This window comes from Pseudonaja textilis, chromosome 13, assembly GCF_049901715.1.
Source record: "Pseudonaja textilis isolate UNSWEBS1 chromosome 13, rPseTex1.2, whole genome shotgun sequence".
NCBI classification, from domain to species: Eukaryota; Metazoa; Chordata; class Lepidosauria; order Squamata; family Elapidae; genus Pseudonaja; species Pseudonaja textilis.
The window spans coordinates 18,688,734-18,711,819 of record NC_142002.1 but is presented as its reverse complement, the minus strand read 5'-3'; the positions used below and the strand labels follow the sequence as shown (position 1 = coordinate 18,711,819).

At 46.3% G+C, this 23,086-nt stretch overlaps 1 protein-coding gene across 18 annotated transcripts in view; it reads right to left on the bottom strand.

Annotated features, from left to right (window-relative positions):
* The window catches only part of HMG20A (high mobility group 20A), a 51,512-nt gene that overhangs the window by 5,277 nt on the left and 23,149 nt on the right, over positions 1–23,086 (bottom strand). For 4 of the 18 annotated variants that reach the window (XM_087941626.1, XM_087941625.1, XM_087941627.1 and 1 more), the window contains 6 exons: positions 15,446–15,533; positions 13,733–13,880; positions 12,741–12,953; positions 8,449–8,620; positions 7,044–7,075; positions 1,098–1,173 (listed from right to left, as the gene is read on the bottom strand). In XM_087941626.1, the coding sequence (XP_087797752.1) occupies positions 1,098–1,173; positions 7,044–7,075; positions 8,449–8,620; positions 12,741–12,953; positions 13,733–13,880; positions 15,446–15,531 (727 nt within the window). In that variant the 5' untranslated portion in view covers positions 15,532–15,533. Of the gene's footprint in view, positions 1–1,097; positions 1,174–7,043; positions 7,076–8,448; positions 8,621–12,740; positions 12,954–13,732; positions 13,881–15,445; positions 15,534–23,086 lie in introns of those variants that run through there. The other 14 variants (XM_087941630.1, XM_087941629.1, XM_087941631.1 and 11 more) reach the window with 8 other exon arrangements.

Sequence of the window (23,086 nt, the reverse complement as noted above, 5' to 3'; positions counted from 1 at the left end):
GGTCTGATGAGTCATTTTTTGGAATTCTACTTAGGATAAAATTACTTTTAAATTAATTTTAGCAAGCAATCAAGAATTTTATTGTCAAAACGTTCAGAGATGGTCCGACATGCCCTTAGCATTTCATTAGATTAAATGAAATTTCTTTTTTTTCCTCTAAGCTGTGTTGGAGGAGTTCTAATCAAACGGTTACGTATTATCAACTCTGATCAAAGGGTTTCTAAGGAAACTGGGGGGGGCGGCGGGGGGGGAATCACACAGCAGATTAATGCTGGTGTAATTTAGCTGCCCATCTTTTCCGGAAAAATGGTAAACATTAAAGACGTGCAGATCCAGACACCCTTATTTTAATCTGTCATTGCTTCCACAAAGGAATTGCATGACTTCCGCGGATGCCTTACGCAAAAGAAATTGAATAAATTCCATAAAGGAGCTTTTCCTGCAGCGAACTAAAAACAAATTGTTTTCTGGAATTAAAAATGTTGTTTTCCTAGGCCTGCACGACTATTGTGGGAGCTCAGAAAATGGCACAGGTCCTATATAGGGAGCCACTAGAGAAGGTGCCAGCTTGGGGTCCAACTTCGACTTCTGGCAAATGCATTGTCTTAATTCAGCTATTATTAGCTGCAAGATTTACTCTAGTAAAGCAACAGAAAAATACGTCTTTCTTGGGATCACATCATCCTTTTTAATAATGAAGTAATCCTATAAGGTTTTAAACCGGGGGTGTCCAACCTTGGCAAGTTTAAGACTTGCGGACTTTTAACTCCCAGAATTCCCCAGGCTGGGAAATTATGGGAGTTAAAGCCCACAAGTCTTAAATTTGCCAAGGTTGGACACCCCTGGTTTAAAAATTCATCTGATCTTGACACTCATGCAGTATTTCCACCTAACCCGTCTACTTCCACAGAACTGCCAAACCCAAACAAAAAAATATATATATTTTTTACAATTCCCTGGGAGTAAGCCCTATGGAATGCAACGGGGGCCCTGAACAGATATTGGTAGCGTTATACTCTGTCACATACCGAAACTTTGAGAACATGCAAAACATGAAAGGAGAAAGAGAACACGAGCTTCTATTTTGTTCTGCTCACCTTTACTGTGGTTTAAAAACTCCTCGGTAAATATTGGAATATCGAAGACTGACCTCTCCTTTGTATCTGGTTCCTTCTGCAATCAGACAAAGTTGCGTCTTGAAAATTCACAATACGAAACAACTCTGAAGACCATTCACTCCTTAGTCAAAGGAAGGACGTTATGATAATTTACAGATTAACAGAGTTGGAAGGGACCTTGTAGGTCATCTAGTTCAACCCAAGCAGGAGACCCTACACCATTTCTGACAAATGGCAGTCCTGTCTCTTCTTGAAACCTCCCAGTGATGAAGCTCCCACAATTCCTCCTTATTTCCAGGTTGAATCTCTCCTAGTTCAGTTTCCATCCATTATTCCTTGCCTGGCTTTCAGGTACCTTGTAGAATAGCTTGGCCTTCCTCCTCCTCTCCGGGGCAGCCCCTCAAATATTGGAAGATCGCTATCATGTCTCCTTTGGTCCTTCTCTTTACTAGACTAGCCAGGCCCAGTTCCTGCAACTGTTCATCGTATGTTTTAGCCTCCTGGTTGCTCTTCTCTGCATTTTTTCCAGAGCCTCAACGTCTTTTTTTTTTTAATAAGAAAGCAAGTAGGGTTTTTGGGCCTGTTCCACACGTTATGCCATCAGCCTCATAAACTCACAATATTACTTTTTCTTGCTATATACAGCCAAACTAGACTGTGTTGATTCTCTGTGTCATAATATATGCAGATATATGGGTATATGCATAATTATTTGTTTATTTATATACACTTTTGTCATGTTTATGTAGCATATATTGGAGGTGCTGACTCTTTTGAGAGTTGTATGCCACAAAATTTCATTTTAATCTATGCTGGCTAGTATACTATCAAAGTGACAGTAAAGTCTTCCTTCTCACACGCAGGCACTGAATGCAGTCACCTGCAAAGAACGTCCTTCCCACAAACTCTTCAGCTAGGTAAGCCCACCTGTGAAGACCCAAACAGCCCCCCCACCAGTGAACTGGGGTTCCTATTCCAATGAACGCACTCGACACAGAGGTTTGAGGATGGTGGCCTAACGTTGAAGGCAAGGTTGAAAGGACGGAGTTCCTAACTAAAAACAACAACAACAACAGGGAGAAGAATGTAGACTGAACTACAAGCAGGGAGTTCAAGAAAATAGTTTGACAAAACCCCAAATATTTCTGTTTTTCCAGTTCTCGGCTCTTCAGTCAAGAATCTTGGCTTTCAGAGGAGCTGGCCCTTGCAATTCCTCTGTTACCTTTTTGCTGTGACAACCGCAGTCAAAACAGTTGTGCAAGAACGAAAGTGATTGGCAAGGAGTAGGATTTTTAAACATGCTAAAAGGCATCCTGGCTGCCAGCAAGATCTATCAAGAAGGGGGGATGAGTGTTTTATTTGGTTAGGACTGCCTCCTCCTCCTCCTCCTTCTTCTTCTTCCTCCTCCCCCTCCTCCTCTTCCTCCCTCCTCCTCCCCCTCCTTCTTCATTTTCTTCCTCCTCCTCCTCCTCCCCCCTCCTCCCTCTCCTCCCCCTCCCCCTTCTTCTTCTTCTTCTTCTTCTTCTTCTTCTTCTTCTTCTTCTTCTTCTTCTTCTTCTTCTCCTTCTTCCTCCTCCTCCTCTTCCTCCCTCCTCCTCCTCCTTCTTCTTCTTCATTTCCTTCCTCCTCCTCCTCCCCCCTCCTCCCCTTCTTCTTCTTCTTCTTCTTCTTCTTCTTCTTCTTCTTCTTCTTCTTCTTCTTCTTCTTCTTCTTCTTCTTCTTCTTCTTCTTCTCCTTCTTCTCCTTCTTCTTCTTCCTCCCTCCCTCCCTCCTCCTCCTCCTCCTCCTCCTTCTTCTTCTTCATTTCCTTCCTCCTCGTCCTCCCCCCTCCTTCCCCTCCTCCTCCTCCTCCTCCTCCTCCTCCTCCTCCTTCTTCTCCTTCTTCTTCTTCTCCTTCTCCTTCTCCTTTGATTGAACACCTCAGGTTTTGAACCAGAAGCATCAAACACAACTTGGAACCAAGCTAAGGGCTTAAGATCCTACAAGGGAATTCTGGCAGTTCAATCTCAGGGCTTCGCACTCTCCACAAGTTTGGTGAAGCACCTGGTAGGTCTTGTAAGAGGGAGACAACCTTTCATGCAAGACTTGAAAGCTCTTGTAGAGTCGGTGGAGTGAGTCAGAAGAAGAAGAAGAAGAAGAAGAAGAAGAAGAAGAAGAAGAAGAAGAAGAAGAAGAAGAAGAAGAAGAAGAAGAAGAAGAAGAAGAAGAAGAAGAAGAAGAAGAAGAAGAAGAAGAAGAAGAAGAAGAAGAAGAAGAAGAAGAAGAAGAAGAAGAAGAAGAAGAAGAAGAAGAAGAAGAAGAAGAAGAAGAAGAAGAAGAAGAAGAAGAAGAAGAAGAAGAAGAAGAAGAAGAAGAAGAAGAAGAAGAAGAAGAAGAAGAAGAAGAAGAAGAAGAAGAAGAAGAAGAAGAAGAAGAAGAAGAAGAAGAAGAAGAAGAAGAAGAAGAAGAAGAAGAAGAAGAAGAAGAAGAAGAAGAAGAAGAAGAAGAAGAAGAAGAAGAAGAAGAAGAAGAAGAAGAAGAAGAAGAAGAAGAAGAAGAAGAAGAAGAAGAAGAAGAAGAAGAAGAAGAAGAAGAAGAAGAAGAAGAAGAAGAAGAAGAAGAAAATATCTGCCTGTCTGCCTTTCCGGAGTCCTTGGGAATAGGTGGACAAAAATGCTCAATCCAGCCTTGACTGTGCAATGAATCACAATAAACACATTTTAATCTCAATAAATATAAAACTGGATGCCACCTCCGAAGGGTACGTGAGAGCCCTCAGATATTAGGACACTGCTATCACGTCACCCCCTAGTCCTGCTTTTCCTTAATTGAGATATACCCTACCCAATTCCTGGTATGGATTGGGAAAACATTGAGGGGTGGACTCATTTTGCAACAGCTCACAACAATGCCCAGCCTCAAACCAAGGAATGAAAGGAACGGCTTAATCCATTAAACGCCATCATCCCTCACATTTTCTATTTAAGGAATCATCTCCGAAGCGGATAATAAAAATAAAAATTCATTATAAAAGAACATATAATAAAAATTCATTTTAAAAGAACAGATCGGGGGCTGATAAAATTCATTATAAAAGAACCTATTGGGGGCCAAAGGGGCAGGAGCGGCAACAACGCGGTTTAAAACTAGCTTTCGTCAGGCCCCAAAGAGAGGCGGCATTAAAAGAGGCGGGGAGGACGGACTCTTTACGAATTGACGAAGGGGGGGGGGGATGAGCCCCAAGGACAAAATATTGCTTCTCCTAGGAGGAGAACCCCCATAGGTACCCACCCCACCGCAAGCAATTAAGCCCAAAGATCTGGCAAAAGACTCTCGGCTTAATGGAAGCCCGTTAATGAAAAACGCCAGCTCCCTTTTTCATTAGCGAATACATTTCGCCAACATGTGAAGAACCTCTTGGAGGGGGTGTCTCCTACAATTTAAACCCCTCTTGGGAATAACATCGTGGAGATTTTATTACCCCTTTTATCGGAAAGGGTATTGCATTCGTCGGGGCTTAATGTCGGGGCGTCATTAAGACGAGAAACGACGATTGGGATGGCTGCGTTCGTGGTGCTTAAAGAGAGGCGATTCGGGGACACGCGAAATGACTCGGCGGCGTGGAAAAGAATTGCGTTGTGTTCCCCGGGACAGGCCTCGATTCTGAGATTGCAGGGATGACCTGAATCCTTGATAAGAGGAGAGTGTCTTTGGGGGCTCGGGGTCGAAATGAGAGGTCCTTTGGGGGCTCTCTGAGTTCGGTGTTTCTTTGCAGTCGCTTCATTACCCAGCTAGGGAATATCATCAGTGCTAGAAGAGAATGGAGTTTGCGGAAAGGAGGAGGAGGAAAGAGAAGAGGAAGAGGCAGGAGGACAATGACAACAACAACAATTGCAGGGTCCTTGGTGCTCTCTGAGCTCAGTGGTTTTCTTGCTGACGTTTCATGACCACACTAGGTAGCATCATCAGTGCCAGAAGGGAATGGAGTGAGGAGGGAGGAGGAGGAGGAGGAGGAGGAGGAGGAGGAGAGGAGGAGGAGGAGGAGGAGGAGGACTGTTAGGTCCCTGTGCTCTCTGAGCTCAGTTGTTGTCTTGTAGATGTTTCATTATCAAACTAGGTAACTACAGCACTGATGACGTTACCTAGTTTGGTAATGAAAGGTCCACCGGAAAACAACCGAGCTCAGAGACCACTGAGGACCTCTCAATCCGGACAGTATCAGTAGAGCCTTGAGAAAGCTCTTTTAAGAAAGAAAATAATGAAACAAAAAAATCTTTTCTTTCTTTCTAGTGTATTCTGACATTACACTGGCGATGGAAACAGACCAGTTTGCTTTGGGAGAACGGCTGTTAAGTTGTGGGCAATGAATTCTAGCTGGACAAAAGAATAAGTATCAACACTTGGTGTGTTCATTTAATGTACTTGTTTGAAAAAAAAATTCTTTTAAAAAGAGGAATTAGCAGAATGGAGAACCCCAAACAAACAAGATTCTTAAATCTGAAGAATCATTGCTGAATGCGTTGCCCAGGACCCCGCCTTTTCCATTTTGCTTCGTGAAAGCTATGGTCTGGCCCAACAGCTGGCTGCAGTGCTCCAGGGTTGATTTAGGACTGTTATGAGTGAAGCACTCCCAGACCAGGAATGTAAACCCTATTCTCTTTTAAATAGTTATGCAAGTGCCTCTAAGGGCTGATCAAAAGGATGATAGTAATGTACTAGAAAATGCAGCACCGGTATAAAACAGCAGGTACTACGCAAACAGTAAGGAGCGTTTAAACATTTGAGCCAGGAGTTCTAAGGTGATGGGACCACCACTAAGAAGGCGCTGTCTTTTGCGCTTGCCAGGCCACGGAACAAGATGAATGGTCAGTCAAGGGTCAAGGGCTGGAAAATCAGAAAGCCAGTTCAAATGTACATAAGGGTTTATTGCAAGCTTAAGCGGTCTACAAGAATCTGAATTACTAGCGGTGCAATTTTGGCGGTAGATAAGGGCCGAAAGAATCCAAGGTGGGCTGGACTTAGATCGCTTGTTCACTTGCTACATGGATACCAAAATGGGGGCGGGGGAGGTGTCTCTCTCCCTTGCTTAGTATCACCAATCCCAACAGTGAGGTTCTTGTTTTCTCTTTTAAGGTTGGAGATTACGTTTTGCAGAGTCTTAAGCAACTGGTCCAGGTCTACCAAGACTTCCGAGGCTGTAATTAAGCACACGCTTATTTTAAAAACAAGCCTTGTTTTATTGGAACGCTGGGGATTGTTTTCATTCTCAGCCGGTAATGAATTCTCAAACAGTCCCTCGAGATAAGCACCCACCTTTCTTTCCTGTGAAGTGCTGCCAACAACAGAAGTGTCAAATGAACTAGAAGAAAAACCAACTGAAGTACAAAGAGCTTCAAGAATGAATCTGAACCGAACGAACGACTTTGCTTCCTGCAAAGGTTTCGTCGCCTTGGCCTGACTTTTATCCCTTATGGGAGGGGCAATCACCTCCCAGCCTTATTCCCGAGTCGCCCCTTTTCTCTCAGCTGCTCTCGCCTTCTGGCAGCTCTGTGCACACGCGCACTGAGAACAGGCTCCCCCGGGTCCTCTTCCTCGCTGCTGCCAGACTCCGGAGGCTCTGGAGTCAGCACCCCACTCCCAGACAGTCCTGGCCCCATCTCTGCATCGGATGTAGGACCCTCATCCGAGGCCTCTCCAGACTCCCGGACTGGCCTTCTTCCTTCCCTACTGTCTGATTCCGCTGCCATCTGCACAGGCTGCCAGCGAACCACAACACAACGGACAGGACTCAATCTATGGGATGATATTTCATTCTATTTCATTCTATTTTCAGCAGGCTTGCTTGTTAACTACAGAGGACCTCAATGCCCCTTCAATTAATTCCAGTAACACTTAATGAGAAAAGAATCAGCTCTGGATGTTATCATAAAAATGTAAGGTATTTACCTGATGGTCATGGGTAGCTGGGCGCGTTCCTTCTGAAAAAGACAAGACGAGGAGTAAATTCACAATGTGTTTACAACGATTGCAGCGTCCCAGGATGATGGGATCACCATTTGAGACTTTCCCAGCCACTTCTGACACGCAAGTCAACGGGGGAAGTCAGAGTCATTTAACAACGGCATGATTTGCTTAACAACTACAGTGGTTCGCTTAACGTCCACGGCCCAAAAAAAGGTCATAAAATCAGGGGTGACTCGCTTAACCACGCTACTCTCTGAAGTCCTGACCCCAATCGCAGTTGTCAAGTTAAGGAGGTGCTGTGATTGTTGCACGCATGTGTCAATTAAAAAAAATACTTCTTTGGTCTTTTTAGTCGCCAGCAGAAAGGGAGTGAGGGGAAAGGAGTGCATTCCTTAAATGCTTCAGATAATTGCTAGGCAGCCGAAGCTGTTGGCAAGCAAGATTATTACTCGAGAACTACGGATGTGTCCCATTGGAGAATATACATCCAAGGGGTGGGGGGGGAAGACCAGGGTCAAGGGTGAAATGAATGATATGTCTTAGAGTCGGCTGCAACCAGGAAACGCCAACATGGTCGCTCCTAATAAATCAATTTTTTTACTCTGAGTGATGAGGCTAGAGACTTACGATTTGAATGGGGGTGCATCTGTTGGAGCCCTGACAGTATGCATGTGTAGATGTAGGTAAATGAAAGAATGCAAGCAGAAATCCTCTGAAAACTCTGACTGAAATACCACTCAGAGGGAAATCCAGCTGCTTCTGCAGTCAAGGAAGGGGACGCAATTCGGCCACCCAACTCAACCTCTTTTTATCTCAGCAGTTATAGCTGGTAGGAGCTGCAGCTGCAACCCCACCGTTCGTTCAGTGCGCTTGCTCAGAAAGCACAGAACTTCTGAGAGAAACCTTTGTGGTTTATTGTGTGCTTGGTCCCGATACCTGGGCGGTTACCGTGTGTGGCATAAGGCATGAAAAAAAGAGAACATCCACAACAAGGCATTATACGGAGCAGACCTCGACGTACAGCGGGTCGTTTAACGAACTGTTCTTCACACTTGCGACCGTTGTGGCATCCCCGGGGTCATGCGATTTACATTGGGATGCTTGACTCATATTTATGACGGTCGTCAGCAGCCCCCGGGGTCATGTGATTCCCCTTTGGTGGCCTTCCGGGGAGCAGGATTCACTCAACAACTGGGTGGCTAACTTGACAACTGCAGGGATTCCCTCGGACAACGGTGGCAAGGAGGGTCACGAAACGGGGACAAAACTCAACTCCATGACGGTCTCGCTTAGGAACGGAAATGTGGGGCTCCGTTGTGGTTGTGAGTCGAGGGTGTGACCCGTGTTGCTATAAAAGGAGCCCGCGAGTGAGTTCCAGAGACCGTACCTTGCCGGTGTGTTTTGCCTTTCTGCCTGTCCTGGGTTTTCCTGCTGAACACCTTGTAGGCCTCCGTCTTCTGGTACTGCTCCAGCTCCTTCATGTAGCGCTCCTTATCCCGGTCGGCTTCGTCAAGGTAGCGCTGGAACGACACAACAATCACTCCCCTGTGCTTGGCTGACTGGGTGAGGAAGCCAGAGAGGTGAAATTCAGCCGCCGGATCCGGTTCCCCCAAGAGTGTAAAGCGGGGACGAATACCCCCTCGGTACCGTCCGTGTGTTAATATCAAACTAGAATTTGGCATTTTGTTCGTAGTTGCTCAGCTTCAGGATGTGGGCTGTGCTTGTCATTCCCCTGCATGCGTAAAGCAATCCTGCAAGTCTCCCTGTGAGTGGCTGTGAGTAACTCAAGGGTAGATCTGTCCGAGTGCGAAGTGCCTGCACCTCGGGCTTTACTATGGGTTTAAACTAAAGAAATCTTGGGAAAGAGGGAGAGGGAGGGAGATATAGATGATGGGTAGGTGGGTGGGTGGAGAAGAAGGGAGATAGAAGCAGTAGCAACAGCACTTAAGACTTATATACCGCTTTCCAGCCCTCTCTAAGCGGTTTGCTGAGCCAGCCTCTTGCCCCCAGCCATTTGGGTCCTCATTTTACCCACCTTGGGAGGATGGAAGGCTGAGCCAACCTGGAGCCTGGTAAGATTCAAACTACCAAATTGCAGGCAGCCGGCAGTCAGCAGAAGTAGCCTGCAGTACTGCCCTCTAACCACTGTGCCACTGAGGCTCCTAATATAGAGGATGGATGGATGGATGGATGGATGGAGAGGGAGGGAGGGAAGGAGTGATGGAGTTATAGGTGATGGATGGAAGGAGGAAGGGAGGGAAAGGAAGAGATATATAAATGATGGGTGGATGGAGAGGGAGGGAGGGAAAGAGGAAGGTATAAATGAAGGATAGATGGATGAATGGATGGATGGATGGAGAGAAGGAAATATAGGTGATGGAAGGATCGATTAGGTAAGATTGATAGATGATAGGTAGGTAGGTGATAGATAGATAGATAGATAGATAGATAGATAGATAGATAGATAGATAGATAGATAGGCAGGCAGGCAGGCAGGCAGGCAGGCAGGCAGGCAGGCAGTAGATTAGATATGAGAGAGAGAGAGAAAGAGAGAGAGAGAGATAAGTTGTTGGTATAGAGAGCAGAAGACGCTTATCACAGGTTTAATTGCTCATCTGTCCTCCTGTCTTTGGATGGATCAAGCATCAAAGTTTAGCTTTCCTATCAGCAGTGATGTGTTTGAATCTGGTTCTAAAGAAATCATATCAAAGTTTGCCTGGAGCTGCCTGTCACTTTCCCTTAATGAAGGGAGCCCGGCTGGGCTGCAAAGCTCTTCAAAGGGTGCTGTGAACGGGTGCAGAGAACTTCAAAAAGAGATGAAGACGTGAACGTGCAGATTAAAAGCCCCTCTCCTTCCTCCTCCGCTTTGTTTCCTGCTGCTGTCGGAGCCTCCTATGAGCGATTGCTATGTTGCTCGTAGGAAAGAGCAGCTGCAGCAGCACGGACGACTCGGGAGTAAGGCTGCAAGGTAATGGACCCTCCTTCAAGAAGATAGAACCCAGCTGTGAATCGGACGTTCTTTGCAGGAAGCAAAGACGTTTTGAAACTCAGCCCCGTGGATATTACAGTATCTTAAGTTGGTATTTGAAGGCTCTTGTGTTATAAAATATTTCTTAACTGTTATTCTTGGCAGCCTCGCCCAGTTTTGGCGAGGCTCGTACTTATCAAAGTTAATTAGTTTGCAGCAGCCTTTTAACCGGGGATTTGTAAGACTCATTAAAAGGTTTCTCTTCCCTTTGGTTTGTGTTTGTTTCATTGGACAAGGGTTTGGGTCAGCATCTGACTTACAACAGTTTCCCTAGTGACCGTTCGAAGTTACGACGGCACTGGGGGAAAAAAGGGACTCGGGCCCGTTTTTCACGCTTACGGCCATGGCAGCATCCCCCACAGTCAACGTGGCTTACATTCAGGCGCTCGGCCCCTGGCTCACACTTACGACGGTCGCAGTGGATTCCCCTTTTGCGAACTTCTGACCAGGAAAACGCAAGGGGGAAGTGCTACTCATTTGAGAACCGCAGCGATTCGCTTAAGAAACTGGGGGGGGGTGAGAAAAAGTCATAAAAAGGGGGCAAAACTCACTCAAACCGGTTCCTCACTCAGCGACAGGCGTGTTTGGGCTCAGCCGCGGTCGTAAGTGGAGGACTACCTGTGTAAAGGGAAAAGCGAGGCCCGCGGAGGCATTGAGGTCCTGTTGCCAATGAAAATCTGGAATGGGGGAGGGATTGGAGCTTGGACCTCTCTGAGCTGGGTTGGTGTTTTGTTTTTTTGCAAACGTCGCCAAGTTCTGCGAGTGGCTTTTCGGACTTGTCACGCGTGGTGTGACCTGCTTTGTATGTCTCCTCCGGCTTCTGTTTGGTCCCTGCGTCCACCAGACGGATTTATTTCCCCCGAGTTTGCAAGCCGCTCAGGAAGGCAAAGGGGCTAACAGGACATTGTCTCTCCTGTACACCCAAGGGAATCCAAGGCCTTGCTTCTGAGGAGACCCCCTTAAAAGACCCCAGGGCCACCAACCGCTGCTGGAAGCGGCTGCTCGAGGGTCGGCTTCCGACAGAGAAGCATTCGCTAAATGAAGCACGTTAGCCCGTCAGCCAACCTCCTTTGGGTTTCGTCCTTTGGACCGAAAAGAAGAACGAGGCCAGGCTCCCACCCACCCACCCACCCGTTATACGCTGGATGTTTTTCTCTACAGGGGCGAGCGGCCGTTCTCAAAGGGGGGGTGAATTGTCCCTTTCGTCCCCGCATTCCCAATCTGCATCCTGTTCAGTCTGTTCTTTCGGTGTGTGTCTCTGTTTTGCCCGAGACACCAGCTGTACCGGAGAATGTAAAGGCGGCAGCGTTCCCTCAGCCTGCCTTGGCATTTCCCCGCGTTCTCCGTGCACCAAGGCACGTTCCTACCTGTCACGCTGCTCAGCTGCCTCCTGAAAGGGCTAACCGGCTTCGTGACATGACCGAAAAACGACAGGTGTCTTTTAGAAAGCACCCTCCCCTGGAATAGAGAGTAGGTGCAGCTCAGGTTTCAACTGTGGTGGGGGTCCTTGGTGCCCTCGGAGCTTGGTGGTTTTCTTGCAGACGTTTCATTGCCCAACTAGGTAACGTTATCAGTGCTAGAAGGGTGAGGGGATTGGGGGAGGAGGAGAAGGAGAATGGGGGGTGTCCTTGGTGCTTTCTGAACTTGGTGGTTTTCTTGCAGACGTTTCATTACCCGGCTAGGGAACATCCTCAGTAATCAAAGAGAGTGGCGTTTGTGGAGAGGAGGAGGAGGAGGAGGAGGAGGAGGAGGGAGGAGGAGGAGGAGGAGGAGGAGGAGGAGGAGGAGGAGGAGGAGGAGGAGGAAGGAGGAAAGAGGAAGGAGGATGAAGGAAGAAAGGAGGAGGAAAGGAGGAGGAGGAAGGAGGAGGAGGAAAAGGAAAGAAGGAGGAAAGAGGAAGAAGGAAGAAGAAAGAGAAAAGGAGAAGGAAGAAAGATGGAAGAAAGGAAGAGGAGGAAGGAGGGAGGGAGGGAGGGAAGAGGAGAAAAAAAGGGAGAAGGAAGGAAGATGAAGGAAGATGAAGGAAGAGGAGGAGGAGGAGGAGGAGGAGGAGGAGGAGGAGGAGGAGGAGGAGGAGGAGGAGGAGGAGGAGGAGGAGGAGGAGGAGAGAGGAGGAAGGAGGAAAGCGGAAGGAGGATGAAGGAAGAAAGAAGGACGAAAGAAGTAGGAGGAAGGAGGAGGAGGAAAAGGAAAGGAGGAGGAAAGAAGAAGGAAGAAAAAAGAGAAAAGGAGAAGGAAGAAAGATGGAAGAAAGGAGGAGGAAGAGGGAGGGAGGAGGAGGAGAAAAAAAGGAGGAGGAGAAGGAAGAAAGATGAAGGAAGAGGAGGAGGAGGAGGAGAACTGTGGGGTTCTTGATGCTCTCTGACATTTCATTACCCAGCTAAGTAATATTATCAGTGCTCTGGATTGAATCCTTGGGATTCTTTTTCTCTTTGGCTTCCCCAAAGAAGGTGAAGATGCCATCAAACGCCATGAAAAAAAAAAACGGCCTCTCCAACCTTGGCCCCTTGAAGACTTAACAAGACTTCAACTCCCAGAATTCCCCAGCTGGGGAGTTCAAGTCCACCAGTCCTCAAAGGGGGCCCAGGGCTGGAGAGCCCGGCCAGAAAACTTTGCGCCCGAAGGGGGGGGAAAGGCGAATACAGCAGTACCCGTTTCTCCTCCGGAGGGAGTTTGCTCCATTCGTTGCCCAACATCCGGGTGATTTCGGGAAACGGGACCTCGGGTCTCTTGGCTCGGAGCTGCTCCCGCCGTTCGTTCATAAACCTCACATAGCCCGTCAGGGGGGATTTGGGGGCGTTGCTGTCCCTTAGCGGTTTCTTCCTCTTCCGCCCCTTAGACCAGCCTCCTCTCTTGGCTCTCTGCTGTTAGGGAGACAATTCAAAACCCGTCGTCGCTTGTTTGCTCGCTCGCTCGCTTCGTTTAAAAAGACATTATCCTCTCCTGCGGTTTTTTTTAACAAACCGCTGGGAGTCCTCGACTTACGACCGCCAAGAGAGCCCCAAACTTTCCATCGCTAAGAAAGGACAGCTGTCCGGGGAGTTTCGCCTCGCTTTAACGACCTTCCTTGCCGCCGTGCGGAAAGCGAATTGCTGCCATTTGCCGAGTGAGCAAACTGGTGCTGAAGAGAATCTACTTCCCCATTGACCCGGCTTGTCAATGGTCGCCAACGGGGGTGTGGGGTGTCACGTGACACACAACCCCGGGGACTCTGCAAACCGTCGTAAATATGAGTCGGTTGCCGAGCACCTGAATTTTGATCGCGTGACTGTGCGGGGATGGGGGGGGGATGCTAAGTTTGAAAATTGGGTCCCAAGCCCCTTTTGTCATGTCCAAACGGTCATTAAACAGACCGTTGTAAGTCGAGGACTCCCTTTCATTCACCTGTGCCAAGAGGCAGCTTCCGTTCCAGCCCGATCATCACAACCTGCTGGACAGGGGGTGGGGGAGGAAACGGGAGGATTTTATTTGCGGGCGACACCCCGTTCCCCGAACCCCTGCAAAGATTGCCATAATTAAAATATAAATAATGGATTTCTCCCCCGCTTCCCCCACCCCACCCCGCCCCTCTATGCCCAAAAGATGAATGGAGAGAACAAGCAGGCGGAGGAGGAAATCTTTTAGCGGCTGCATTTCCGCTCACCTCCTCCTCCGGCCTCAGTTCGCTATTTTCAGCTGTACTAAATGAATCATTGCGCAACAGTTGGCTTTGCAGGAGGTCTTCGGCAAAATCGGGGCGGCTGGCAGACTGGGAGGCGCTGCCGCAGCACGATCCTTCTGAATGATTTAGCCTGAAAGAAAAAAACAGAGAGATTCAGATCATCTCCCGCGTTCCCGTTGCCCGCAAAACACAGCTACGCTCAGTTTGCGCCGGTTCCTCTCCATCCGCTTCGGCCCTCCAAAAACGTCACAACTGAGAAACCTTCGGAGACGGGCATGGCAAAGAGCCGTTGATAAGGGTGGCAAAGAGCTGCCCTTGCTTGTTGCAAAGAAAAGGCTGGCCTTGCATAGGGAGGGGAACGGTTTCTGGCCTCCACAGGGTGTGTTATCGGGGGAGAAATAAATTTTGTTTGTGAGAAGAGCAAACGCTCCGTACTTTAAAGGGCTGAAAGCTTCGCAGGAGGACCGAAGGCAAAAAAGAAAAACGTTTTATTATTCAGTAGGTTTCAGGCACCATTTCTAACTCCGTTTGTGATGCCGACTTTTATCTGTACGGCTCTCGTTTTTTTTTTTTTTGCTTTCGTTTATTGTCACACCACCGCTGGTCGTTGCACTGGGGAGGGGAAAAAAAAGAAAGAAAAAGGAAGGATTTTTCTTTTAAAAACAAAACAACCTTGGAGTGATAGGAAACACACACACACACACACACACCCCGTGTGGTTCCACAGCGTTCTGAGCCCACAGTAATAAATTTCTGGGCGCAGCACATTCACCTGTCTGAAAACAGCTCACAGGGGAAACGTACGACTGCAGCTGCCATAGCTTGGGGCTTGGGTGGGTTTCCCCCTCCTCCCCCATCAGGTCAGAGAGAGAGAGAGAGAGAGAGAGAGAGAGAGAGAGAGAGAGAGAGAGAGAGAGAGAGAAAGGCAGGCGACAAACTTGCCAAATAAATCCTTTTTTTTAACCCTCTCCCACAAACTCAGAAGGATATTAGGCCTGAGCTAAAATGAACCATTCGGAGAGAATAGCCCAACTCGGTTAATGCCATTGTAATTCAGAATAATAGAGTTGGAAGGGACCTTGGAGATCTTCTAGTCCAACCCCCTGCTTAGGCAGGAAAGCCTAAACCCCTTCAGACAAATGGCTGTCCAATCTCCTCTTTAAAACTTCCAGCGTTGGAGCATTTACAACTTCTGGAGGCAAGTTGTTCCACTGGTTAATTATTATAACCATCAGGAAATTCCTCCTTAGTTCTAGGTTGCTTCTCTCTCCTTGTTAGTTTCCATCCTTTGCTTCTTGTCTTGTCTTCAGGTGCTTTGGAGAATAGCTTGACTCCCTCTTCTTTGGGGCAGCCCCTCCAATATTGGAAGATGCTATCAGGTCACCCCTACGTCCTTCTCTTCCTTAATCTCGACATCCCCAATTCCTGAAACCGTTCTTCGAATGCTTTAGCCTCCAGTCCCCTAATCACCCTCGTTACTCTTTTCTTCGCTCTTTCATATCCCACTACAGTTGAAATGCTTACGTGACCGCGCATGGAAACTGTAAAGGCCGCAAGAACTGGAAGGTCATTCTTATTTCCCAGGTGATGCGCTCATCAAGTTGGGAAAAAGAGACGAGAGGCAGAGAGACAGAGAGAGAGAGAGAGAATGAGTGACGTAGGCATCACACTAAAGCTAGATAATAAGCTACTCACCCAGGTGGCACCTCAGTGTTCTCCTTTGAGCCGTCGTCTTCATGAATACGTGAAGGAGGTGATAAGCTGCTCATCGGATTCTCCATTACTGTTACAAAAGGAGCGGAGAGGCAGTTTTCACATTCACGTCCCTGGAGTTTCTCCATCATCCAGGCCACAGTTGTCCCAAAAGTTGTCTCGCTTCGAAACATATTCGAGGAGAAAACCAAGGAAGTCCAACTGCCTTTTGTGAAAAAAACACCTTTGGGATTTTTCATATTTGTATTTCTACCTGCAGAACATGCAGTGCATTTCTACCTGTAGTACATTTCTACCCTGCAGAGTCACAGGCAGACTTATATCCTGGTTTTAAATATTCACTCCTAATTTCAATGCCATTTACTTCTGGGAATGTTTAAGCTCAGGGCTAGGCTGAACAACCTCTGCCACACTTCAACTGGAGTTAAGTACCGTTTCTGAATAAGCTCTACGGAAACAATCACTAGTAGTGCAACATGAGTGATGTGTATTAGGAGACTGCTTGAGTACAAGCAACAAGCAACTATTAAGCGTGAAGTGCATATAGCTACTTTATTTAAATCTGCCGAGAAACACAAACTTACTAACTCTTAAAATACGGAAACAAGCGTTGGACGGTAGCAATTTTTGATTAAACGTTCTGTGCCGGTAGATCGCAACCTTCTCTTCACAATGGACACCCTTTAAATACCTTTTGTAGCCATGGACCTTAGACCACCCCACCCCACCCAAAGACTTAACTCAAGATTTAAGCCATACCATTTCTTCAAGCCTTCACGGAGCCCCTGAGGCGACATCGCATGCCCACCTCCAGGGGTCTAAGGACCACCATTTGACAACCAATACTAAGCACAGGGCGCAAATGCCAGAGTTTGCAGTCATGGTTGTAGTCCAGTGATTAGTTGGCAGTTTTCAGGAATGGGTTAGAGTTTGTTATGGCAGCTATGGAGTACTTCCCAATCTCCTGATGATGCGCGAGTAGTATTTCGCATATATATATATATATATATATATATATATATATATATATATATATATATATATATATATATGCGCAAATTACCACTCGCGCATCATCACAAGATCTCCAGAACCGCAAACCTACAAACTTGAAATTGGGCACTTATGTTCCTCTTGGCTTCTAAGTGCTCACTAAGAAAGGATTTTTCAAAATGACCATCAGAGCATTAGCATTTCCTATATTATTGTTATTGTTATTAACACGCTCTGATGCTAAGGAGTTCTACTCCCCCTCCCCGCCTGAAAAGAAATCTCTTCCAAATGCAAAACACAAGCAGAGGAGAGGAGTTTCAGTTTCAGAGCACCAAGCAGCTTTAGTACAGAACAGTTGAGCTAAGCCACGCCCAGGCTCCTTGCTGTCTCCTCCTTGCTCACGCAGCAACTACTGTTTCACTTTCCAAACAGCCCTCAACTCTCTCACACAGAGACAGGCCGCTAGCCAGATGAATACTGATGGATGCAGATAGGCAGAGGCAGATTTTTTTTCCCCTTATTTTCCTCCCCAAAAACTAACCCCGACCACATAGTTCCACGGCAAAGCACGGGTACCCAAGCTAGTATTACATGTAATTGTGAGGACTGAAAAAGTGGAGCTATAATAAACACGCCTGAACTTCCCTTGAGACACCAATCCCACATCAGTTCAGCTAGGAGGAAAATGGAAGTGACAACCAACCACCATCAACATCACAGATTATGGTTTGGCTGAACGCTTCGTTCCCTGCTCCGCAGAGCCATCGCTGTTCTTCCGAAAGACTCCTGGTTTAAATAATCTCTTTTAGGATGGTTTCAGAAATGTTGCTGTCCCGAAATTGCCACGTCCATGACTGCAATAAATAAGTCAATATTGATGCATATACTCTCACGCTTATCCTCCTCTCCTTTTATTGCTTCCCTGGGTTGGATTTTACATTGCAAATTCCGTAGCCAAGGGGGGAGGGGGGGGGGGCGTATTGCTATTCTGCCTTGACGCCCAACGACGCTGCTCTATGAATAATGGATGTAATGCGAAGGCCTGAGCTTTTTATAGGGAACAATTAAATTCTATTTTACAGCAGTCAACGAAAGAGCAGGGGGGGAAAAAAAAAAGAGAGAGAAAAGGAAGGGCGATGGATACTATTCTATTTCAAAATAAATATCTGAATGAGAAGGGATGTATTTTTTGTCCGGACCATCGTCAGTATGATTCTGAATGAATTCCACCCTATGAATTCCATACAGGTAGTCCACAAGTTATGATCGCAGTTGAGCCCAAATTGTACGTTGCTAAGCAAAACATTGCAACTGTCATAATTAGGAGCCAGTGTCCAAGCCTCCGAATGGAAGTCATGTGACCTTGAGGATGCCGCGACGGTCCTAAATGTGAAAAACGGTCTTAAGCCACTTTTTTTCCATGCTGCCGTAACTTCAAATAGCCACTAAATGAACTTTTATAAATGTGGTGGCGCAGTGGTTAGAATGCAGCATTGCAAGCTAATTCTGTCCAATGCCAGGAGTTCGATCCTGACTGGCTCAAAGGTTGACTTAGCCTTCCATCCTTCCGAGGTCGGTCAAATGAGGACCTAAATTGTTGGAGATCATAGGCTGACTCTGTAAACCGCTTAGAGACGGCTGGAAAACCCTGTGAAGCAGCATATAAGTCTAAGTGCGATTGTTATTTTCCTTCCTTCCTTCCTTCGAATGCAGTATTGCAGGCTAACTCTGCCCATTGCCAGCAGTTCGATCCTGACTGGCTCAAGGTGGAGTCAGCCTTCCATCCTTTCAAGGGGGGTAAAATGGGGACCCAGATTGTTGGGGGCCAGAGGCTGACTCTGTAAACCGCTTAGAGAGGGCTGGAAAGCACTGGAAAGCGGCATATAAGCCTAAGTACTGTTTTTGCTGCCCCAAATCCATCCATAGTCCCATATTTTAGAATCCAATCATTTCCATGCTTATATATAATTTCATTTATACAGGCATCTGAGCTACCCTCAAGTTTCAGTCCTCTGGATATCATGGAACACGTTACAGTTGTAGAAGGGTTAACCTCCCCAAAAAAGGAAAGGAAGAAAGAATAATTGTGCAATGCGTAGCGATCGATAGCGAAAGCAAAATGAAAACAAATGTCAATTTTACGTCCATGGAAACGAAGCAGATGGAATTTGTCTGACATTTATTTGACCACTTCCTACTTCTGTTTTGTGTGTGTTAGGTGCCGTCTCTTGAAAATGACCTCTTGAATGAAATGAATGAAAAGGGAACAGAGTCGCTTTCAAGCGTATTCTGATGCAGCTGACCTCCAGGTGGGCTGAGGGAAAATGCTCTTTTAATCTGTTCTACGCCAGTAAAGGGCAAAGGCGTCGTTTTCGGGCAGGGGTCTCCAACTTTAAGACCTGTGAACTTCAACTCCCAGAATTCCTCAGCCAGGAAAGCTATACAGGTATCCCTCAACGTACAACCACAACTGAGCCCAAGATTTCTGTTGCTAAGCGAAGCATTTGTTCAGTGAATCTTGCCCGATTTTACGATCTTTCTCGCCACAGCCGTTACGCGAACCACTGCAGTTGTTAAATCAGTCACAGGGTCGTTAAGTGAAGCGGGTTTTTCCCATTGACTTGGCTCGTCAGAAGGTCGCAAAAGGGAATCGCGTGAACCGTCATAAATCCGAACTGGTTGCCAAGGGTCTGCATTTTGATTGCATGACCACGGGGGTGCCGCAATGGTCGTAAGTGTGAAAAAAATGGTCGTCAGTCAGCTTTTTTCAGTGCCGTTGAAACTTCGAACCGTCACTAAATAAACTGACTACCTGTAAATCCTTTTAAGGAAGCACTGATGTGAGAAAAGGAGGCCACAATCCAGCAGGGAAGAGGGCCATCCCAGCCAAACTTTTATTTACTGTCTGAAGAAGGGAGTTGTAAGGCGTTGTGCTAATTAACCAACAACAACATCTGACTGGGACGCAAGGAAACAATTTGTGCCTTTCCATCCCCACCTCCAAAGAGAAGAAACATCAATGCTTATAATCTAGTTTCAGGCTTGGTTTCATTCCTGAGAGTCAGAAGGATGAAAAAAAAAAAAAGCAAGCATAATAGGGTCCTTATGTTGTGTTTCCTTGTTTTGTTTTCCGATTTTATGAATCCCGCTTTGAGAGAAATTTGGCAAAGGGTTTCTTTTTTTCGTTGTTGTTGCTGTTTTTCTCCTTTCCTGAATACAATGCTAGGTTTGCTAAGGAGAGAATAGCAGAGCGTATTGCTAGTCCAGTTGTCAAAATATACCAGCGTTTCAGTTTTTAAAGTCAAACCTTCTAGTTTACGGTATTTATTTCCTGGCTGGTTTTAAATCAGGCTGTTTTCTTACAGTCAAATTTACCAATCCTTATTGAAGACCGAGTCATCGTCTTGAGCCGTTCTGATCAGTTACAGGTAGTTACAGAGGCATAGAACCAAGATCAAGATCACGTGAGGGATTAGTGCCACTTAATAAAACCCTAGTAAGACCACACCTGGAATACCGCAACCAATTTGGGTCACCGTACTACAAAACAAGATGTTGAGATCTTGGAAAAAGTTCAGAGAAGAGCCCCAAAGATATCAAAGGCCCGGAGACTGAAACGTATGACAAACGGCTGCAGGATTTGGGTCTGGCTAGTCTAGAGAAAAGAAGAATTAAGGGTGACACGATAGTAGGATTCCAGTATTTGATGCACTGCCACAAAGAAGAGGGGGTTAAATTATTCTCCAAAGCACCAGAAGGCAGGACAAGAAGCAACGGATGGAAACTAACGAAGGAAAGAAGCAACTTGGAATTAAGGAGAAACTTCTTAATAGTGAGGACAATTAACCAACAGAGCAGCTTTCGTTCCAGAAATTGTGGGCGCTCCAACACTGGAGAGTTTTAAAAAGAGACTAGACATTTATTTGAAATGGTGTAGGTTCTCCTGCTTGAGCAGGGGGGTGGACTAGAAGATCTCCAAGATCCCTTTCAATTCTATGCTATTCTATTCTATATTCTCTTCTCTTCTCTATTCTAATCTATTCTACTCTACTCTACTCTACTCTACTCTACTCTATTCCTTCTAATATTTATTCTATTCTAGTCTATTCTAGTCTATTCTGTTCTGTTCTGTTCTACTCTACTCTACTCTACTCCACTCTATTCTACTCTACTCTACTCTATTCCATTCTATTCTATCTACTCTACTCTACTCTACTCTACTCTATCTTCTCTACTCTACTCTACTCTACTCCACTCCACTCCACTCCACTCCACTCCACTCCACTCCACTCCACTCTATTCTATTCTACTCTACTCTACTCTACTCTACCCTACTCTACTCTTTTAATTCTTATCCTTACTTATCCTCGACTTACAAAAGCAGTCCCTGCTGCCAGAAAGATTGGAGTCCGGTTAACTAACAGGCATTCTCCTCAAAGAGTATATGAAATACCTTTAGACTTTCTAACCTCCATAAGAAGGCATATATCCCTCGCCCAGGATAGGAGCTAATGGGCATTGTTGCCTTTTCTGGCCTTTTCTATAGATTATATTCTACTATCCTATAGGTTATATTCCACAGGCTGGTCTTCTTTTTCCCCATTGGCCTTCAGTCTTGATAAGCAACCATTTAAGGGTCAACCTTGCTTTCCATCCAGCGTGGGAAGCAGCTGGACACCAGGGTTACCACCGGGCAAAAGAGGCCGTATAAACACAGGAAGTCAGAAGAATGCAAACTCCTTTCTTGCTTTAAAGACTTGTTTTATTTAATCCATATGGCTGGACACTCAACATTGAGGTCAAATATTTCTGAACGTGGACAAGTTATTCAACTCTTCCAACAGGCAGGATAAGGGGGGGGGGCAGGGGAGAGCTGGTTCCCACTGGAACCAACTGGAAAAAGGATAAAAAAGAAAATTGTGCATAGGATGTGCTGGGTCAGAGGTTGCTCTGCTGGCTTCAAAATCGTTCCTGCCTTTATGGGCCTCCCAGCTGCGCTCCCAAACCACGGGCCTAGGTGCTTTTAAAGGACGCCCAAGGCCTCTAAAACAATTCACAGAAACTCAAAAAGATGTTTATTCCTGCATCGGCTCATTATCTCAGTCCCCCCGGTGCCTGGTGTTGAATTCCCCTCTTAAATTCTGGACCCTCTGGGGTCAGGTGAGCAAGCGATGGGGCTGCTTTTAGCCAGATATTTCCTTCCTGGACACTTTTGTCAGGATGAGAACAATCCTGACCAGGTTGCCAAGAGGAAATAGCCCCTTTGCCCTTCCACACTCGGATGTGCTAAGAGAAAAGCAAGTTCAACACTCAATGAAAGCGTCGGGTCAGCAAAAAGTTGGTGAGTTTTACCTCAAGGACATAGTATAAGGTAAAGGTTCCCCTTGGACCTATGGGCTAGTCATTTCTGGCTCTAGGGGGCGGCACTGATCCCCACTGCAAAGTCGAAGAAGAGCCAGCGCTGTCCGAAGACGTCTCCATGGTCATGTGGTTGGCAGGACTAAACGCTACCGAAGGCGCATGGAATCCCGCTGTTCCCTTCCCACCAAAGTTGATCCCTATTTTTCTACTTGCATTTTCATCTGCTTTCGAACTGCTAGGTTGGCGGAAGCTGGGACAAGTCATGGCAGCTCACTCCATCACGCGGCTATGCTAGGGATTCAAAACGCCGAACTGCCCACCTTTCTGATCGACAAGCTCAGCGTCTTAGCCACTGAGCCACCCCACCCTCTGAGGACGCAGTATATTATATTATAATCCATTTATTTCACAGTTATGGTCAGCGCTGGTTAAATAACTGGCATTCGGAACTTAGATACTACACAGGGAGTCCTTGCTTTACGAACGCAACTGAACCTAACATTTCTGTTGCTAAGTGAGACATTTGGGAAGTGAATCTTTCCTTGCTTTATGACCGCAACTGAGCCTAACATTTCTGTTGCCAAGTGAGACATTTGGGAAGTGAATCTTGCTCCATGTCACCGCCTTTCTCGCCGCCGTTGTGAAAGTGAATCGTTGCCGCTGTTAAATTAGTGACACGGTTGTTAAGCGAATCCTTGTCGACTTTGCTTGTCAGAAAGTTGCAAAAGAGAATCGCATTGACCCTGGGGAGACTGCAACTGTCATAAACGTGTCAGTTCCCAAGCGGCTAAATTTTGATCAGGTGACCGCGAGATTGCTGCAACAGTTGGGTGACAAATGGTCATAAGTCACTTTTTTTTCCAGTGCCGTTGTCATTTTGAATGGCCACTAAATGAACTGTTGCAAGTTGAGGACAACCTGTAGAGGTTTCTTCCTTTCTCAAGGTTCTATGTTTTATCTAACACTAAACAATAAGATTGTTATACGTTCTCTAAATAGTTTATCATTTTAAGAGAATGAACTGCCCTTTAGTTGCAGGTAAACAGTGGAAAAACCATCAATAACTTTTGATACCTGGGTTCTGATCTTCTTAATAAAAAGGAGGAAATACTTCTCTCTGCTCAAGACGTGCCAAAAATCAAAAAAACATTAGAGAAGCGAAGACTGGATCATGGCAAGAAATGACAAACGTAAGAAGGAAGCAGAAATGCTCTAAAATGATAACACTGTAACTTGCAAAGGGATCGTTAATAGCCTGAGATTGCCATG